Source organism: Nothoprocta perdicaria, unplaced genomic scaffold, assembly GCF_003342845.1.
Source record: "Nothoprocta perdicaria isolate Ctin4 unplaced genomic scaffold, notPer1 scaffold_214, whole genome shotgun sequence".
Classification (NCBI taxonomy): Eukaryota; Metazoa; Chordata; class Aves; order Tinamiformes; family Tinamidae; genus Nothoprocta; species Nothoprocta perdicaria.
The window spans coordinates 135,138-152,011 of record NW_020455360.1 but is presented as its reverse complement, the minus strand read 5'-3'; the positions used below and the strand labels follow the sequence as shown (position 1 = coordinate 152,011).

The following is a 16,874-nucleotide window of genomic DNA, read 5'->3' as shown; positions in this document are numbered from 1 at the left end:
TAATCCATAATACTTAGCCTGATTAACTAATACTTACTACTTGGCCTAACTTGGATTCTTTCTCATATAAATTACATAGAAAGCTCCGAAATCACCTTTTAAAAGCATGTGAAGATCATGCATCCCTTATCCCCAACCAGGCACATTTCACAGGTCATGGCAGTCCAAGTCATGGAATAAAAGGAAATTAAATAAATAGTATCAAAATTCAGCATATTATTTGCAGAAATATTAATTCTTTTGCGTCTATAATTGCTATCTAAATTTTCTCCTTCCTTCAGCCTCTCCAGTCCTTGTCCACTTCTAATCCATAAACGTCCTCTTAATTCCTCATCACTGCTCTCTTTCTCATCTCCTTCCCTCAAATCCTTCTTTTTTCCCTTTTATGTCTCTTCCCTCAAATCCTGCTTTCTGCCCCCCAAATCCTACTTTCTGTCCCTCAAATCCTACTTTCTGCCTCTTCTTCATTGCAACTTGCACATTCCTTCCTTTCACAGAAATACTTTCCCTTCAACTACATCTTTATCTCTGCCAAGCAAAGATAAAAAGCTATAAATAAAACTGGCTTATTTTAGATTCTTTCTCACTGAAACTGGAAGCCAGGCAAAATTAACCTGATGTTAATTTTTAGCACCAGTTCACACCTTCAGCTCTAAAACTGAAAGCTTGATGACCACCATGCAGCCAAAAAAGTAATCAGCTTTCCTGTCATTCTGGTTGTTTCTAGCAAACTTGCTTTATGATTTTTAATTTCTTAATTGACAAAATAAATAAAACTTTTAACAGTTGCAATAATGAATCCCAAAGTAATAGCACAGCCTATGCACATTTTTGGACCAGTTGAACAATGCTGATTTAGAAATTAATATAGTTAAAATGATGCAACTTCCTAGCACAAAGAAGTTGTATCAGTATGAAAGTGCTTAATCCTTAATTTTGGTTGCAACCCCCCTGATTTGGGTTATATGTAAACAGCACCTGTCTGGCTTACGTGCAAATGTGTTAATGAATCTTCAGCTTACAGACAATATGTTAAAATAATAGCAAAGTCTAAAAAAGACTATTTCATGATGTTTTTTGAGTTGTCTGTATGTGTGTGTCCACCTGTCCTGCTTTGGTAAAGCATCCCATTGTCATTCTAACAGTGTTATATTTGAGTGCATGACAACCTCTGTAAGTCATTACAGAGTCTTCCTCTTTTTTATTAAAAAACATCCTGTCCGAACGCCATCCTCTCAGTTGCAAGAGTCAGATGTTCCCTAAATAGCAATGGCAGCTGCGTTACTTTCCATCAGCTGGCCAGTGATGATGTCCAGAGCAGGATTCCTACAGGAACAGAGGAACCACACGCTGTCGGTTCCATCAAGTCAAGGTCATGACATCTCACACAACTCTGATTTTTCTCTTGGATGACAGCAGTAACAGGGTAATTACTGCACAGAGCTAACAATACCTGTCAGGGCCCTGCCACCAAGTATTCATAATAACAAAAATAAAAATTTCATACAAAATTTCCGTAAGACTCAACAGCAGTTTCCCTGCCTGCAATAATAAGGCACACAGTCTTAATCGTCGTGTGAGCATGAATTATGCTGCAGGAAAAGATCATCCGTAGAAGTCTCGAGTGCAGTTGATATCACAAATAAATTATAGTATGATTGAAAAGCACAACATATAAAAGCACTCCAGTGCTGTCTGTGCTGTGCTACTTCCCTGGGGATTTAGAGCCCTGATTTTATAAAATAACTCGGTAGACATTTAATATCAATCTCCAGCTGTTGGTGTAGTTTGAGAAGCATCACACCAAGGACTCAGACAGTAAGTCACGGTCTGTTGTCAGGCTGCTTTTTCCAGCAAGGATGAAAGTCTCCTCTGCCTGAGGAGTTCTAATTGCACTATGATATGCTGCTTCTCCTCTCCTGAGTGGCGTTTCTTTGTGAAAGATCCTCACCGTCACTTTCACAGTGTCTCTGAAATAGAAAGGCCACAATGTTTCAGTAACATAAATGAGACACCGCGCTCCTAAATGTGGTGTTGAACATCGGAGTGTATCATCTATTGAATAAAAAAGTAGAATTAGCAGAACTGTAATGCTGTTTCTTTGCAGAATGCCACCTGCATTGTACCCTGTCCTCCAGCCCTCCGTTGGCCATGAGAGCAATGCGGGTGCTTCCCAAGACTGCTGATACCTCAGTCGGACATCGTGGTCACTGTGATGGCATCCAAACACCACCTGCAGCCTCCATGCTGCTCCTTTATATCAAAACCATGGCTAGCACCTATATGGTTTACTGAATGACTTACCTATGGCTCCTAGCCTAACATTTCCATCACAATAGTTCAACGTGACCAGCAGCTCTCACAGCATTTGAGGGATGCTATGGGCTGCTCTGGTTTCCCAGCTGATCTTCCTGCTCAAAACCACTGCCACCCCGTTGGCCAGTGTGCCCAGATGAGTATGGACTGGGTGCTCCTTAGCTGTGTGATGTACCTACCAAACTTTCATCCTGTAAGAGGACCTTTTTCACCAGCGAACGAGATAGGTGGTTGCAAAACGAGACAATACTGTAAGAAAGCTAGGGAGAAAGGGGAGAATGAGAATTTGACAACACATTTGCAGTGCAGACTTACTCAAATGCGTTTATCTAACTCATTTTATAATTTGGCATTACCATTCAAGCTCCAGCTTGCCCCTGATCCCATCAGGCTAGGGAAGCCTCATGTGGCTGGGATTAAAGGCCTGCTCTCATACCTTCCATCGCCTTCTGGCATATTGCCTTTTGAAGTTTTCCATGTTAACAACAGATTCTCGACGTACCAAAGCCTGTTGCTTGTCCACTGGCTGGAAGATAAGAAATGGCAAGTTTACTGCTTGGGTCCGTTTGACACATAAAACACGTTAGTTTCTTTTTATTGTAGCAGAGTTGACTGAAAAAAAATGCTGTGGAGACAGTAGTTCATAGAGGTAAAAGCAGAAGAAAAATAATTCAATTATTGAGTCTAGGACAGGACTCCTTTGATTTTAACCAAAATCCCTCATATTGCCCATGTTAGACAGCCTCCAGTTTGCTCATCACACTCAGCCTCATGTGCAGATCTGTTCTTAGGGGCCACTGCGGTCCCTTCCGCACATCATGCAGCACGGACTTGACTCCAGCCTTCACTTCTGCCTACCCTTTCCATAATGGTCCACACAAAAGCAAAAACAAACAAACAAAAGGCCTGGGAACAGCTTTTCCAGCCCAAAGGTAGGACGAAGGACAGCTGAACAAAAGAGAGAGATAAGTAAGGAGATGCCAGAGGATATAAAACGATGCTTTGCAAAGTTATCAAAGTGCTCCTCGCTGCACACCTGCATCCCTTCCTCCGGGTTACAGTGCTGTCAGCCCGCATTTATTTATGTCTGTCTTTCCAAAAGGCACTGGGAGAGCCAGAAGGTTGCCCGGGGCCTGGCAGAAAGGAGATGGGGCTGTTGACAGAACATCAGCACCGCTTCTCCAGGGCTGTGCACATGCTGGCTGGAAATAAAGACAGAACAGAAACAAGCCCAGTGCCACCGTCACACCGCTGAGGTCCCACGCCACCTCATCGCTCACAGACACCTTGGCACTTTTTCCCCCTTACAGAGATACTCAGAACTAAGGCTACCTTCCAATCTGAGGCTTTTCATTTTATTCTAACATGTCTTTTCTGAATTATGCTTTCGTGGCTTCTTCTATCAGTCTGATTTAATTATCACAGAAGCAAAAAACACTGATTCTGCGTTATGGAGACTTCGAAGATGTGTGGATAAGCTTGAAGCATTCATTATTTCAGATACGAGATGGAGGGCATGGAACATTCCCATGAATGTGAAATACGGAATAACTTTTGATAGACCTAGCTGTACTCTAGAACCAAACCAAGAAATGTGCAGCACGTTAGTCTGCTTGCTGGATCCCACAAAGCTGGTAAGGAAAACTTGGACCAGTTCTTCCAATCACAGCAAGGCTCAAGTAACCTGCGACTGGCAGGAATCTGTTGCAGTTACCCTGAGACTGACAGATTGCAAGGAAAATTAAAAGGTGGACCCAAAAAGGTAAATCTATAACCAGTTTTGGTCCGCACTGGATTTGCCATCAAATATTCCATTTTCATGGAACAGAGTCATGCTGTGAATAAAAGGTTTGCACAGAATCACTGCCTGGGTGAGGCTGGAAGGGACCTCTGGAGATTGCCTAGTCCAACCCCCCTGCTCAGAGCATCAGGATGTCCAAGTCCATTCCCAGTTTGAGTATCTCCAAGGATGAAAACTCCAGTAAGCAATCAATCCCACTGTTTGACCATTCCTACAGTAAAAAAAAAAAAAAGGTTTATTCTTAAGCTTAATCTTTTTCAACTTATGGCCTCTTGTCCAGGGCATGGCTGAGAAGAGCTCGGCTCTGTCTTGTGTGTTCCCATTCATCAGGTATTCACACACATTCCTGAGATCCCTTCTCTTCCCAAGGGGATGCAGTGCAGCCTGCTCAGCCCCTCCTGGCCCATCAGACACTCCAGTCCATTGTCACACTGGGCCCATTCCGGGATGTTTTGGGGAAGTCATCATAATAATAGGGGAGAATGTTAGATGTCATTTAATGTCAGTTTTCAGGATAAGTGCTACATGATATTCAAAAAGAATCGCTGAACACAATATACAGTAAACCCAAGAGGAAAAACCTTCAGTATTTGAGTACTAAGAAATGGATAGAAAGAAATACCAGAATTTAGACAAATGCCTAACAATTCTGCGGGTAAGCCTGGTGTCAAGGGGCAGATGCTCTGAAAGCCACGACACAGAGCCCTGCTGAAAGGGAAGCACCTCCGAATTCCCAAACCACAGGGAATTTGAAGATCTGTTGTTAGCCAGTCTCAGCCTCATTAACAGAGAGGCAGCTCCATTCCAAATGCAAGTCCTTGGGTTTGAAACCCACATCAACACCATGAAATGTGCTATATTACAAGGAGGAATATTCCTCTAGCAGCATTTAACACCAAATCTAGCACACTTAGGCCATCAGAGGGCAGAAAAACAATTTGATGATGACAAATTGAGGGAGCAGTATGATAGTACACATAACACACCTTATCCAGAGGAGAACAGAGAACTGCCAATTCTAATGGTGTATTTTCTTGGAAAATTAAGGACAAGGGTTGACATTGAATAAAGATGTGTACAAATCCCTGAGGTCAAAAAAGAAATAGGATCTTTTGCATTGCTTTTGTTTCCTATGATTTGCTAAAGTTGGCCAGCCTTGGAATTTCTGTAAGCAGATAAGGAAAGTGAAATTTCCTCTGCAATAGGAAACCCACCGACATCACCTAGCAGCAATTAAAGAAGCCAAGTCACCAGCCAGGTCTTTTTCTCATTTTGATGCCTACATCATTTACAGAAAACAGAACCCGGGCATTAATGCATTAAATATCATTTCTTCATGCTGCAAACTGCTACCATGGTACGAGCAAAACACTGAGTAGAAATCAATTTGAAGTGGGAAAAATGTCACTGGTTAAATGTCAGCCATACAGTAATCATGAAAAATTTCTGAGTGCCCTTTCAGCCGCAGAGCCCTCACTGCACGGGAACACCTTTACAGCTCCCCAGACTGCTGGAAACTGCCTCTCCATTTCTAAATATCTTTCAAAGCAGCAAACCTGTGATTTGACTTTCTCAGTCATCAGAAGCACCTTCTCAGAAGCACCAGGTCAGTGACCTCCTCAGCTCCCAGAGCTCCAGCTTCATGGAGTGACTCAGAGCAACGTTAACCTCACCCAGATACACTCAGGAACAGGGTGGCCTCATTTAAGGCCTTCTCCTTGGGCCAGGATACTCATACAAAAAGAACATCTCTGTGAACAGAGGATGTGGCATCACAACTGGTGAAAGGCAGAATCTCTTTCTGCAGAGGTTTTTGTACAGATATGGACTCTTCCAGGTTTTAAGTTACTTTCTAAAAATTAAAACTCTCCCCTTTCTAACAGTCCTGGGTTCTGGTTGCCCTGGACAGGAGCCCCATGTCTTTCTACTCAAACGTATCTCCAGAAATGACAAGTGAAGCATTTTCTGAGAATTCAAAATGAGCATGAGAAAAGCTTTCAATATAATATCTCCTCATCACACAGGAGCCCAGTTATCCCCAAAAGTCCACACTGGGCTGTGAGGGACATCATGTGGCTTGGAGATTCAGAAAACTCTACCTCTTGTGCAAGGTAAGACAGCACAGAGAGCACATTCGGTTTTCATCCTCCACCTCCACCAAGCCCAACGACAGGTTGCCGCCACCTCTGTTGAACAATTGTTTTCAGGACCCTGGTATTTTCACTGTTCTCTGCATGTCATAGGAGAAGGCAGCAGGTCTGGACCTACCGTACTGCACAAACTGGATGAAAGTGCTGTTATCTTTTTATCTCAAAGCAGGAAACATTTTTCTTACAATGTCAGGAACAACAATTCCCTCTAGTTAAGGCATTAATTTTCTGGAAAACAGGCTGTTTTCTGTGTTTCTGTGCACAGCTGAGCAAAGGGGCTGTAAAGCAGCTGCAGAGCCTGGCTCAGCACCTCCTTCCAACATACAGATGTTCAGCATCTCTTCCTCTCTCTGCCTGCACTGGTCGGGAGCAATTGCCTCCTGCATGAAGAACTATTTATTGTGTCCAAATATGAGACAGTAATGTTTAAGTGCAGTATAATCAGGTGTCTTTGAAATACAAGACAGCAGGTCATGAATTAATTCGGGGCCAACCCTTCTTTTACTTTCCACACTTACAAAAAAAAGAAATCTTCACAACACAAACACTGGTCTCAAATCCCACACAGTAATTAAGTTTGCTTTGCCTTCTTCCTCGTAGAAAGCAAACCAGAGGTCTATGATATTGCTTATCATCACTGAAAAATATTTGCACAATGAAATTACACACAGTTATTTGAGGAGTTCATTACAAATTCACAGTTTTGTCTTTCAAAGAGAATTTCTTTGGTACAGGATAGGAGACATAACTGAATTTAAACAAAAGAATTAATTGGTAACTAACACCTGTTGATATTAGAAGATTGAAGCCTGCAAAACTGGCCTAAAAAAATCATCTTAACATTTCTTTATCATCAGTCATTTTCCTGGAGATTTTCCACATTGGTAGATGTTAAAATTACTGCATCATTTTCTCTGCTTTACAGGACAGATTTAAGCTTCCTAAGGATTTCTCTCATGTGCTCCATAGCACTATCTGCAGCAGGTCTACACTGACATTTTCTTCACCCAACCAAAGATGCTACAAGGAGATTCATAGAGGTTTCCAGGTATGTGAACTCCAGGAAGCACAGGCTGGACTACTCTTCATTCCAGTTTAATTACCTTGTGATCTTCAGGAGCTGTACATACGATGAAGTCAGTGCACATGCCTGTAGGGAATAATGTGCTCCATACTCCTGTGATAATCCAGTTCCCTATAAATCCATACACAGGGCACAGGAAAACCACCTCAGCACTACAAACCACCAAGAGTTTGTGGACTGGTCAGTAGTAGGTGGTGTTTCTACGTGGAGATTATGCAGTCTGGCAAGTCAACTGCTGTACAATAAGGCAGACAGCAAAAACACACAATCTCTGCACCTAACCTCGTCTACCAACATTATTGATTGGATTCCACCATGTCAAGATTCAACCCTGCAAGGAATTCTTCACAGCAAGATCTGTTTAACAGCTCCATTACTGACTCATTAATATCTTTGTTGAACACAGAGTCAACATTTCCATTCACACGGCTCTCACTTCCGTTGTCCATTCGAAAACTATTCATTAAATCCTGGATCCACTTGAGTTCTTCGGAAAGTTCTTGCCTTAGAGATTCGAACTGACCCTGCAGATCAGCGTATTTCCCTGTAACGCCTGTGATACTAGTGCCTACAGTCTTGATATCATCCTGCAGGTGCCTTTTCAGGGACTCGATTTTACGGTACTCATACTTGAGCTGAGACAGCTGGTGCCTCACGCTTTCGTGCTCCTCTTTATACCAAGCTTCCTTCTCGTTATAAATTGAAACCAGAGCGTCGATGTCCTCCTGTAAGGAATCGTGGGACACAGCCAGAGCGCTGAAACCCCGCTCCATAAGGGAAATGTCTTCTACTACTCGGGCAAAGCGCTCGAAGTTGATGTAGGTGTTATTGGGAGGCATGCTCGAGTGGCATTTTATGGTGTACTCTCTTAGGCGTTTTGTCTTCAGCTGGGTGTTCTCAACTTTCTTGTTTTCTTGGACTTTTGTTTCTTCTTTCAGCTTCAGACAGAGGAACTAATATTACTGACCGTTTACAAGACAGGGCAGTCATTCAAACTCTACACATCAAAGGATGCAGCCTGAATTTCCACAACAGTGGGAGATTCTTTGCTCCCAGAGATTTTCTTGCATGCATTTGATTAAAGGAAAATAAAAAACTAATGTGATGAGCAAGGCGCATTCATTCCAGTGTGGTGAGTGTAAATGAAAGGGTCTGGTTTATTTTCATGCTAATTTTTAGCAGATAAGTCTCAAAATTATCAATCCTGGAAACGCTCCACTTAATGCTTTCTGCAGTGCAGAGCAAAAACTGGATTTCTAACATCCTCATTAGTCATGCTAAGATTAGACCAATCTATTTTCAGTAAGACATTTATCCATGAAGGCAAGCAATGTTTAGGATGAAAAGAAAAGTACAGGCACACAAATGCAAGCAAATCACACTTGGCACAGCAACTGGCATTTTCCACATTGGATGGGGTCAGCTTTCAACTGCTCTCTAAATATACTAGAGATCAATTTTTCGTTTAACAAACCAGTGAGAATGGAAATGTCTCTGCTTTGCTCATGGAGAAAAGCGAGATCTGCTTCTCTATTTGTTCTTACCGTTATCCATGGATGAGACAGAGCTTCCTGGATGGTAAGGCGTTTCCTAAAAAAACAACCAAAGAAAAGAAGAAAAACACAGATTTGAGTGAGGAGCAGCTTGTACTCGTGTCCATTGACCCACACTTCTCCCAGTGCTGGACCTGTGCAAACACCTCACCTCAAACCATCCCCTTTCCCCAGATCCTCTAAGGTTTGCAGGGATCCTGGCTGAAGAGCTTGCCTCGTTCTTCCTAATACTCCTAATATCTGTTTTCTCCCCTATTGAAGCCATGAGAAGGAACTACAGCAGCCTGACTACCCTTCAGGAAAAGAAGGGGTAAGGGCAATGAGAGCCTCTTCCTGAGTGCACTTTACTAAAAGCAACAACAAAACTAAACAAGGTCTGTGATTCCTGGAAAGAGAGAATAAAGCTCTGCATAGTTATCACACAAGATCCAGGTGATCTTAAGAGCAGCAGAGTGTTATGTGCATTTATGTGCACGCATGTATGTGTGCACAGCGCGAGACCTCAACTGAGAGCAAGGCTGATGGGGTGCGTCCTGGCCTGTATATTCTTAAGTCACACATTTTAGCGATATTAGGATGTGGCTAGAAATAGGGAAAACAAACAAACTGCTTTTCAGTATGAAAAAATAGATGCAGCCACTTGAAAATACAGGTTTTTATATACTTGCCACTATATGTGGTAGAACAGCATATACAGTGCAACATACTCTTTCAGGAATAACATGATGCAGATGCTGCTCAGTAATGGCCTGCCTCCTTCAGCCCTGCCTCGTCTGCTCAGAGCACAAAGTGTCAGGGGACAGGGACCAAGCTGAGCAGCCTCCCTGCCTTGCTTAGGGCCCCCATCTACCAAAATTTCACCAGAAACAGAGCAGAAAAGCAGAGCAAAACCACAGCAGACAAATCCCGCAAGGATACCGCACAAATAAAAATGGAAACAGAGGAAATACTCTGCGTGTAAAAGCAGCTTGAGCACTACCTGTGAGTATTTAAACGTCAAAGTGTAATGCAAAGGCGAGTGGCAGGTCCTGCCATACCCAGGGGATGGTGGCACAGAGCTATTTTCAGGGCTTCTGGCTGCAGCAGTTCCCCAGGGCCGCAGCAGCAGAGCTTGCTTAGCGAAAGCAGAGGTCTCTTTCTGAGTTTTCCCTTACCGTGTGTCTTTCACCAGGAGTTTCTTGATAAAATCTTTTGCTAGGTCACTGGTATTGCTGAAAAATTCTTCATCAAACTCGTAGTTGACAGCTGTGATGTTGGCAAGTGTTTCCTGCTTGGTCTCTCCAAGGAAAGGTGATGCACCACTAAGCCTAAATAAGACAGAAAAAAAAAGAATCAATTGGAAAAATAAGCAGGAGAGATTCTGTAATGCAAATTACAACAGTCATGTAATGCACTCTCTACATTTGTGGATATCTGTGACGGAGCAGCCAGGCATTTGGGTCCAGTTTTGACTCATATATTTGTGCTTATGAGTCAGACTCATCCCGTGCAGCACTGCTGTGTGCCCACAGAGAGAGAACTGCACAGATCCTGCCACGCTCAGGGTCTCCTTGAAGCCATCGCTAAACCTCACCTGACTGAGGAGAAGCTCTGTCCCTGCCAGCGTGTAACATGCCAGGCAAAAGCTTCTAAAATCAAGCAGAAATGGGATTTCTACAGATTTTCATTGGGTAGCAGGAATCCTGCCCCTTACTGCTCTTCTCCTTGCAGATTTAGTGACTTCCCTGAGCAGTAGGTACAGTCTAAAACACTGTCCCAGCTGGATCTACAAGCAACACGTGATGGGGAAATCAGATGTGTGGCTTTGCCTCACGTGCTGCAGGAGAGGGAGGCACTTGCTCCAAAGGAGCCCCCAAACAAGACAGCGATTTTTAGCTGCAGTGAAATCCAATTGTTTGAACAATGCAAAATTCCATGCAGTTCAAAATGGCACTCAGCAGTCTCTATTTGGACAGGTAAAGCTTTCATCCTGCTTTGCCTATGTCGCTGTGACTGGTGTCCTTCGTTGTGGCTCTGCTCCATAAAACTCGAGTGTCAGCGCAGGCTCCTCCCGCCTTGTCATCCCCCTTCTTACTCCAGCTCCCTGGAATGCTGACTTGCAAAGTCTGCTTTACAGGAAATGTTATTTATACCGAGGTAATTGATCTCATCCCTTTTTAAAACCTTCAGGTCTGTTGTTATTCCTGTCTACCGGGGCTAGGCTGTGATAACGTAGCTCCAGGGAGCAGCAGGCTCAGATGCTTGGGATCTAAGCTGGAGGTTCAAATGCTGAACTGCTGGCTTGCAGGAGCCTGATCCAAAGACCTTTTACCCTGCGCCTGCCACGTGGACGTGGGATCCATATGGGATACTTGGGGACAAGCTGGATGGAACCGCCTCGGCCACTCAGCCCAGTCCCCAGCTGCCACACATGGATCCTACACCCTGAATACACCTCCCAGGGCAGAAACCCTTTGGATTTGGGAGCCATGGGAATCTCCTGCATCGGCCACAGCCGCTCTCATCACTTAGCAAGTTTCACTAAGTCTCCCCTTGAGCGTCTGCTCCGTTTCCACGGGCTGTGGAGACGTCCTGTGACCTGCCAGACGGAGGGGCCTCAAACCCTGGCGCCCGACCCGGTGGCTCCTGGCACTCCCTGGCTCAGGGCCGGCCACCGTCCCCTCCTACCTGCAAGGCCTCCGAGATAAAGGCTCGGTGCTCCCAGTCCAGCCCACTGAATCACTCCTCCAGGCACTGAATTGAGGGCTGGTAAGCACCTTACGGGGACACCTGTACACGCCATCCATGTGAATGCTGCATTTGCCAAGGCATGCAGTATCTTTACTCACCCCAGTTATTCAGAGTTCTTCAGAACGAAAGGCAATAAAATTTACAGGCAGAGCTCGCCGAGGCCATAAAAGCTGCTATTACACATCATGCCATTTAAGCACACCCTCCTCACACCCAGAAAATGCTCTTTTTCTTCCTCTTCTTTTGTACAGTAGGGTTATTTGCAGACTTATGTGCTACAGCAATCTTTACCAGCCAACTTCAAACAGATCTACTGGCACTGGCTGCAGGCTGGAGCAGCCACTGCACGACTCTGCCTCCAGAACAGGGCTGCACTGCAACCAAAAAGCCTCCTGAAAGCACCTGGGCACCCAGGTAATCACAGGGTAAGAACTCCAACCCGCTCCTCCTCAGCCCCCAAGTGCTGCTCTCAGCTTTTATAAACCCCCATAAATAGCAATTTGCAGAGCTGAGTGTTTTGTCACTCATGACACAGAGTGCTGATGAAGAGCAAGAGTCTGGACAGCTTTAAACTTCTTCACTCGTCATTGGGCTTCTCCAGGATGACCCTGTATTTCTCTCCTGTACCACATGATAGAAGGGATTTTATTGCACTGAGGCTGATTTCTCAGCCCATGGCTCTTGTGCAGCCCTGGACATTGCCTGAGGGTGGATTTGATTCCTCTCTGTTTATTTTCCACACTGGGGCAGCAATCCCTCCCTTTCAAGCTTCTATACGTGCACTGAGCTCAGTGCTGTTCAATGCAGAATTCCCTCCAGTACTAGTGGGCACCTTCTCCAAACTGGACAGCAAGACAGGCAGCCTGGCACGAGCAGCAACATGAGGCACATCCAGCCATCAGGAGCTGGATTCCAACGGGATCAGTTAGGACAGGCATCCCCAACCACTTCTCCAGTTCTTACTACTCCACTGCATGAATCCGGCACCACTCGGGCACTTCCACAGCTAACTGAGCTCCATCTCAGAACTACCTCATGTGCTTGTGCCCAGCATGCCCAGGAAGCCTCATTTCTTAAAGTGTGAACTTGTTTTATTTTCCCACTTTTTCTTATTCATCACTGGTTTATATGCTCTTGTTCTAATAGTCTTGGGAGAAATCTCTTCCTCTTTCTTGTGCCTACCAAGTGCAGCAATATTCCCACCAGCTTCTTCTCCACTATGTTAAATGAGCCCTTTGTTCCCCTGTAAAAAGGGTTGTTTTAATTTTGAATAGGCTGCAGAGGGTCATTTGTCCACTAGACAAACAACCACCCACACCTTCAGTGCAGCACTTTTCTTACACAACTGAAGGGCTGTGTTTTTTTAATGCAATAGAGCAAACAGGGTTATTTCTACAGGAGTGAATCTACCATTGTACTTACAGTATGTAGGTGATGACTCCTATACTCCTAAAAAAGAAGGAGGAGACAACTAATTACAGCTGTTTTATATCATATGTATTATTTTTAAAGTATGTAACATGAAAATGACAACAGCAGTTGCTAGACAGGCAGAAGGGCCATGGTTTTGACAACGACTAATACCTTTCATAACAAAATGATGATGTTTCAGTGAAAAGACATGGATTTTACACATAAATTCAAGTAAGGTTGATATTTGGATGCATTTCTACAACGGTAGGCAGCGAGCTACCGGGCACAAAGAAAAATACAAGGAAGGATGTTTTACTTGGGGTAACTCCCTTCACTGCCTCTCAGCAGATCAGATGGGCACGCAGGTCTGCTCTGCACGCAGGGCTCTTACAAAGGAGGCTGCCACAGGCACTGCAGGAACACGTTGCTGTGGGCAGTGGCACAGTGTTAACTCTTAACTGCCATCATTAAAGCTTTGCACTCTAATTTGGCACACATTAAATACTCACCTTTTTATCACAAACAGCGCATTAAAATAGAAAGAAAGAATTGACAATTAACAATTGCATTTAATGTACTTCCTTCTTAATTTGTTGTGATAAAATGAGAGCAACTGGGAAAAAAACAAGTTAAAAACTCACCACATATCTGCAGCTAGTCCAAGTGGTTCATAGTTTACTATTTCTGGAGCTGTAAGAGATATTTAATCAAATATCAGCAACTGAAGGGGGAAGAAATAATTCACAAGTTGAATGTGCAGCAGGTCAAGAATTATCTCTGCTAAAGAAAAAAAGCAGCAAGTGAGAGAGGAAGAACTAAGTATAGGAGGCACTTTCTGTTTAATGGTTTATTATTCTGGTCAGAATCAAGTTCCCAAGTGTCCCTAAGAAATCCTATGGAGTAAGAGGGTGCGCAATGCAACTCAAGAATAAGGGTCAGGCAGTTATGGTCTAACTGCAGTACAGATCATGCCTGCAATAACAAATGACTTCACCTAGCAAGGATACCATTATCCCCAAGAATCTGAGCTTTGCCCTGTTTTCTGTTTTGCTTTCAGAATGACATTTAACTAGGGCCTCTAAAGGTAGTTTCTACTGGCCAGTGAGAAACAGCCCTTAGGCGAGAGATTAAAGTCACTTGCCAGCCTACACTACTATTCATATTATTCTTATTATACTATTATTATACTATTATATATTATTATACTATTATTATTATCTTTAGGGAAACACTCTCTAGTTGAAAAACACCCCCGTGCAAGACTGCATGTTGGAGGAAAGAGCAAGGTGAGGTGCTGAGATGAGCAAAGTAGCAGAGCTGAAATATGAGTTTATGTTGTTACATAAACTATATGTGTGCTTAACTGGAACGTGGTTTACAAACGAAACAAAACTAACAACCTCCCAAACCTCTAACGGAAAGGAGCAGGATTAACCACAATCCAATCTAGACAGACTACAGATGTGACCAGGATGCAGCAAAGAGGATCAGGTGGAAAAATGCAGGGGGAATTGAGGGGTTTGGACTCCACAGGTGTACAGGGGGAAGCAGCTTTCTCTAGAAAGCATCAACAGTGACGTTCATGTCATTAGGCAGCCATGTATAGAGAACTTACTTGCCCCAAGCCAAAGGTACAAGACTGGAATTTATACTGCAAAGTTTTCAGTCTCAGTTCTGAAATTGTATCTCACTATTCATTTGGCTGCAAGCTGCTCTCGCAAGACCATCAGGTCTTGTCTATGCAGAGCACCTTTCTCCTGCTCCAAGAACCTCCAGATTTAAGAGAGTCCCAATGAGGTGAGAACAGCTACTTCAGGAGATGGAAACCACCCCTATGTCTGGATTCTTGGTCTGGGAAAGGTGTCTTACCTTTCTCATGGAACTTGTTATTACAAACCAAAGGAAGTGACCACTCACTCACCTACAAATTCCGGAGTCCCAAAAATGTTTTTAAATTCAACTCCATCTTCTATTTTGTGAGCCAGGCCAAAGTCGATGAGCTTGATGTGTGGAATAGGGATATTCTTGTCTAGAAGCATAATATTTTAAAAAAAAAAAAAAAAAAAAAAAAAAAGGTATTTGTTATTATAACATCTTGGGAAAGTAACAGATTTAGGCCTAGAGTTCTCATACCTTTCTTCCCTCACATAGACAACACTGTAAAGCAAGAATGTACCTGTGCCCTGATTTGATAAAGGGACAATAGTGAAATTTGATGTTATTGAATGGACTAGAACTTCAGAGCAGCAAAATGTGTATGTTTCAGACCTGATAAAAATAATACTTGCCTCCCCTTATTGTCTTCATTACTATCTCGTACAAAAACTCCCTCTCCATCTCTTCCCTTAGCATCTGTAGGCTCCTCTTGCTCATGGCAGCTAGTGCCAGGTGGTAGCCAAGAGATCCCTGTTTTGGCAGTGGGGCAGCAGTTGTTCACCCAGCTCTCTGCTGTTGCCCAGTGTGACTGTCCCTGGACTATCTGTGCAGCAGAATGGCCCTGTAAGATGAAGTGAAAGCTTCAAACATCCTGTCCCCTCCTCACACAGAAGACACCTCCTGGCCTGCAGGGTCTCCTGGGAAGATCTCCCACCTCAAGCCCTGCGTTTGCCCGAGTCCAGGAGCTGCTCCCGGAGAAGGGGCATCCTCGGAGCAGCTGCTGAGCACGTGGAGCAGAGCAAACACCCGGCGCCGACACGGTCGGGCCCCAGGTTGCACCACCGGGTATTCGGGTTGCCTGCAATTTTGCTGATCTCTTCATGGAATTTGCACTGGGAGAGCTCACTGTTTCTGCCCAGCTGCTCCCCTTTTGGAAGGTTTTTGAAAGATTCTGGACATACCTGAATCTGCTTTGAGAGGGAAAATACTCCCTTGTATGAGACTAAATTAATAGCTGCGACAACGAGGTCAAGGAAGATTAGGAATTTGCTACCTGAATAGTCTTGAGATTGGAAGGAGCTGGAATTAAAGATTATCCTGTCTCATGCGCGACAACAAGTGACAACAGAAAGCAGCATTTCCCACAGCAGTATAAGGAAAAGCACTGAGCCAAAGCCTGAGGAACTGTGAAATTAAAGCTACCCTTTCCCAACCACAGACTTTGGCTCCACATTCTTTACCAGACACAACATCTATTTCCTAAGCTTTTCAGTTTCAGAGTAACCTGAGGCTCCCGTTGATCCCTGCTGCAGGGCTTGGGTGCGTCAAATCTTTCAAGAGTTACTCCCAAGACCAGAACATCCGTGAGAGACCTTAATTGGCCGCTGGCAGCTGCCTGGCCTCCGTGCAGCAGATCCTAATGGGCAAGCAGCCCCTGCTAACACACGGGCTCGCTCGGGAAAAGAGGTCACATCAATAATTTATGGCCACAGCCATTGGGCCACGTGGATTTTAGCCTCAGGCGAACCCGTCTGGGCTTCCTTTGGGGAGCTGGGACATATGTGCTCATTCCAGATGTACAATGTAAGCTTGTTTGGAGTGGACAGAACGGACTGAAATGGCAAAAGGCTATAGGCAAAGGTCGCTACCTCCTGCACTGTTTCACTGTGGTGTGAGCCAGCGGAGATCCACTGCAACCAAAAGAGCCCTATCAAACAATGAGCAGATTATAAATCACCTCTCTAATCAGAATACTGCTTAAAATTGCATCTAACACCAGGCTGAACTCAAAAACCAGTCCAGCAAAACCAAGGAGAGCTATTCTGTCAATGTGTTTTACAGCATTTGTCTTTCACTACCAATGAAAGGATTCTCTACTCACCCATTCTAATCTCTAATTGCATTTTCTGTAACATCTTTATTGACCACCCAGCATTCCTGGCACTAAATAT

At 44.1% G+C, this 16,874-nt stretch overlaps 1 protein-coding gene across 1 annotated transcript in view; it reads right to left on the bottom strand.

Annotated features, from left to right (window-relative positions):
• Window positions 1–6,845: 6,845 nt before the first annotated feature.
• The window catches only part of DAPK2 (death associated protein kinase 2), a 30,167-nt gene continuing 20,138 nt past the window's right edge, over window positions 6,846–16,874 (bottom strand). The window contains 7 exon segments of the mRNA XM_026038627.1: window positions 6,846–8,289; window positions 8,896–8,941; window positions 10,059–10,211; window positions 13,057–13,083; window positions 13,689–13,737; window positions 14,969–15,094; window positions 16,700–16,703. Of these exon segments, the coding sequence (XP_025894412.1) occupies window positions 7,648–8,289; window positions 8,896–8,941; window positions 10,059–10,211; window positions 13,057–13,083; window positions 13,689–13,737; window positions 14,969–15,094; window positions 16,700–16,703 (1,047 nt within the window). The 3' untranslated portion in view covers window positions 6,846–7,647.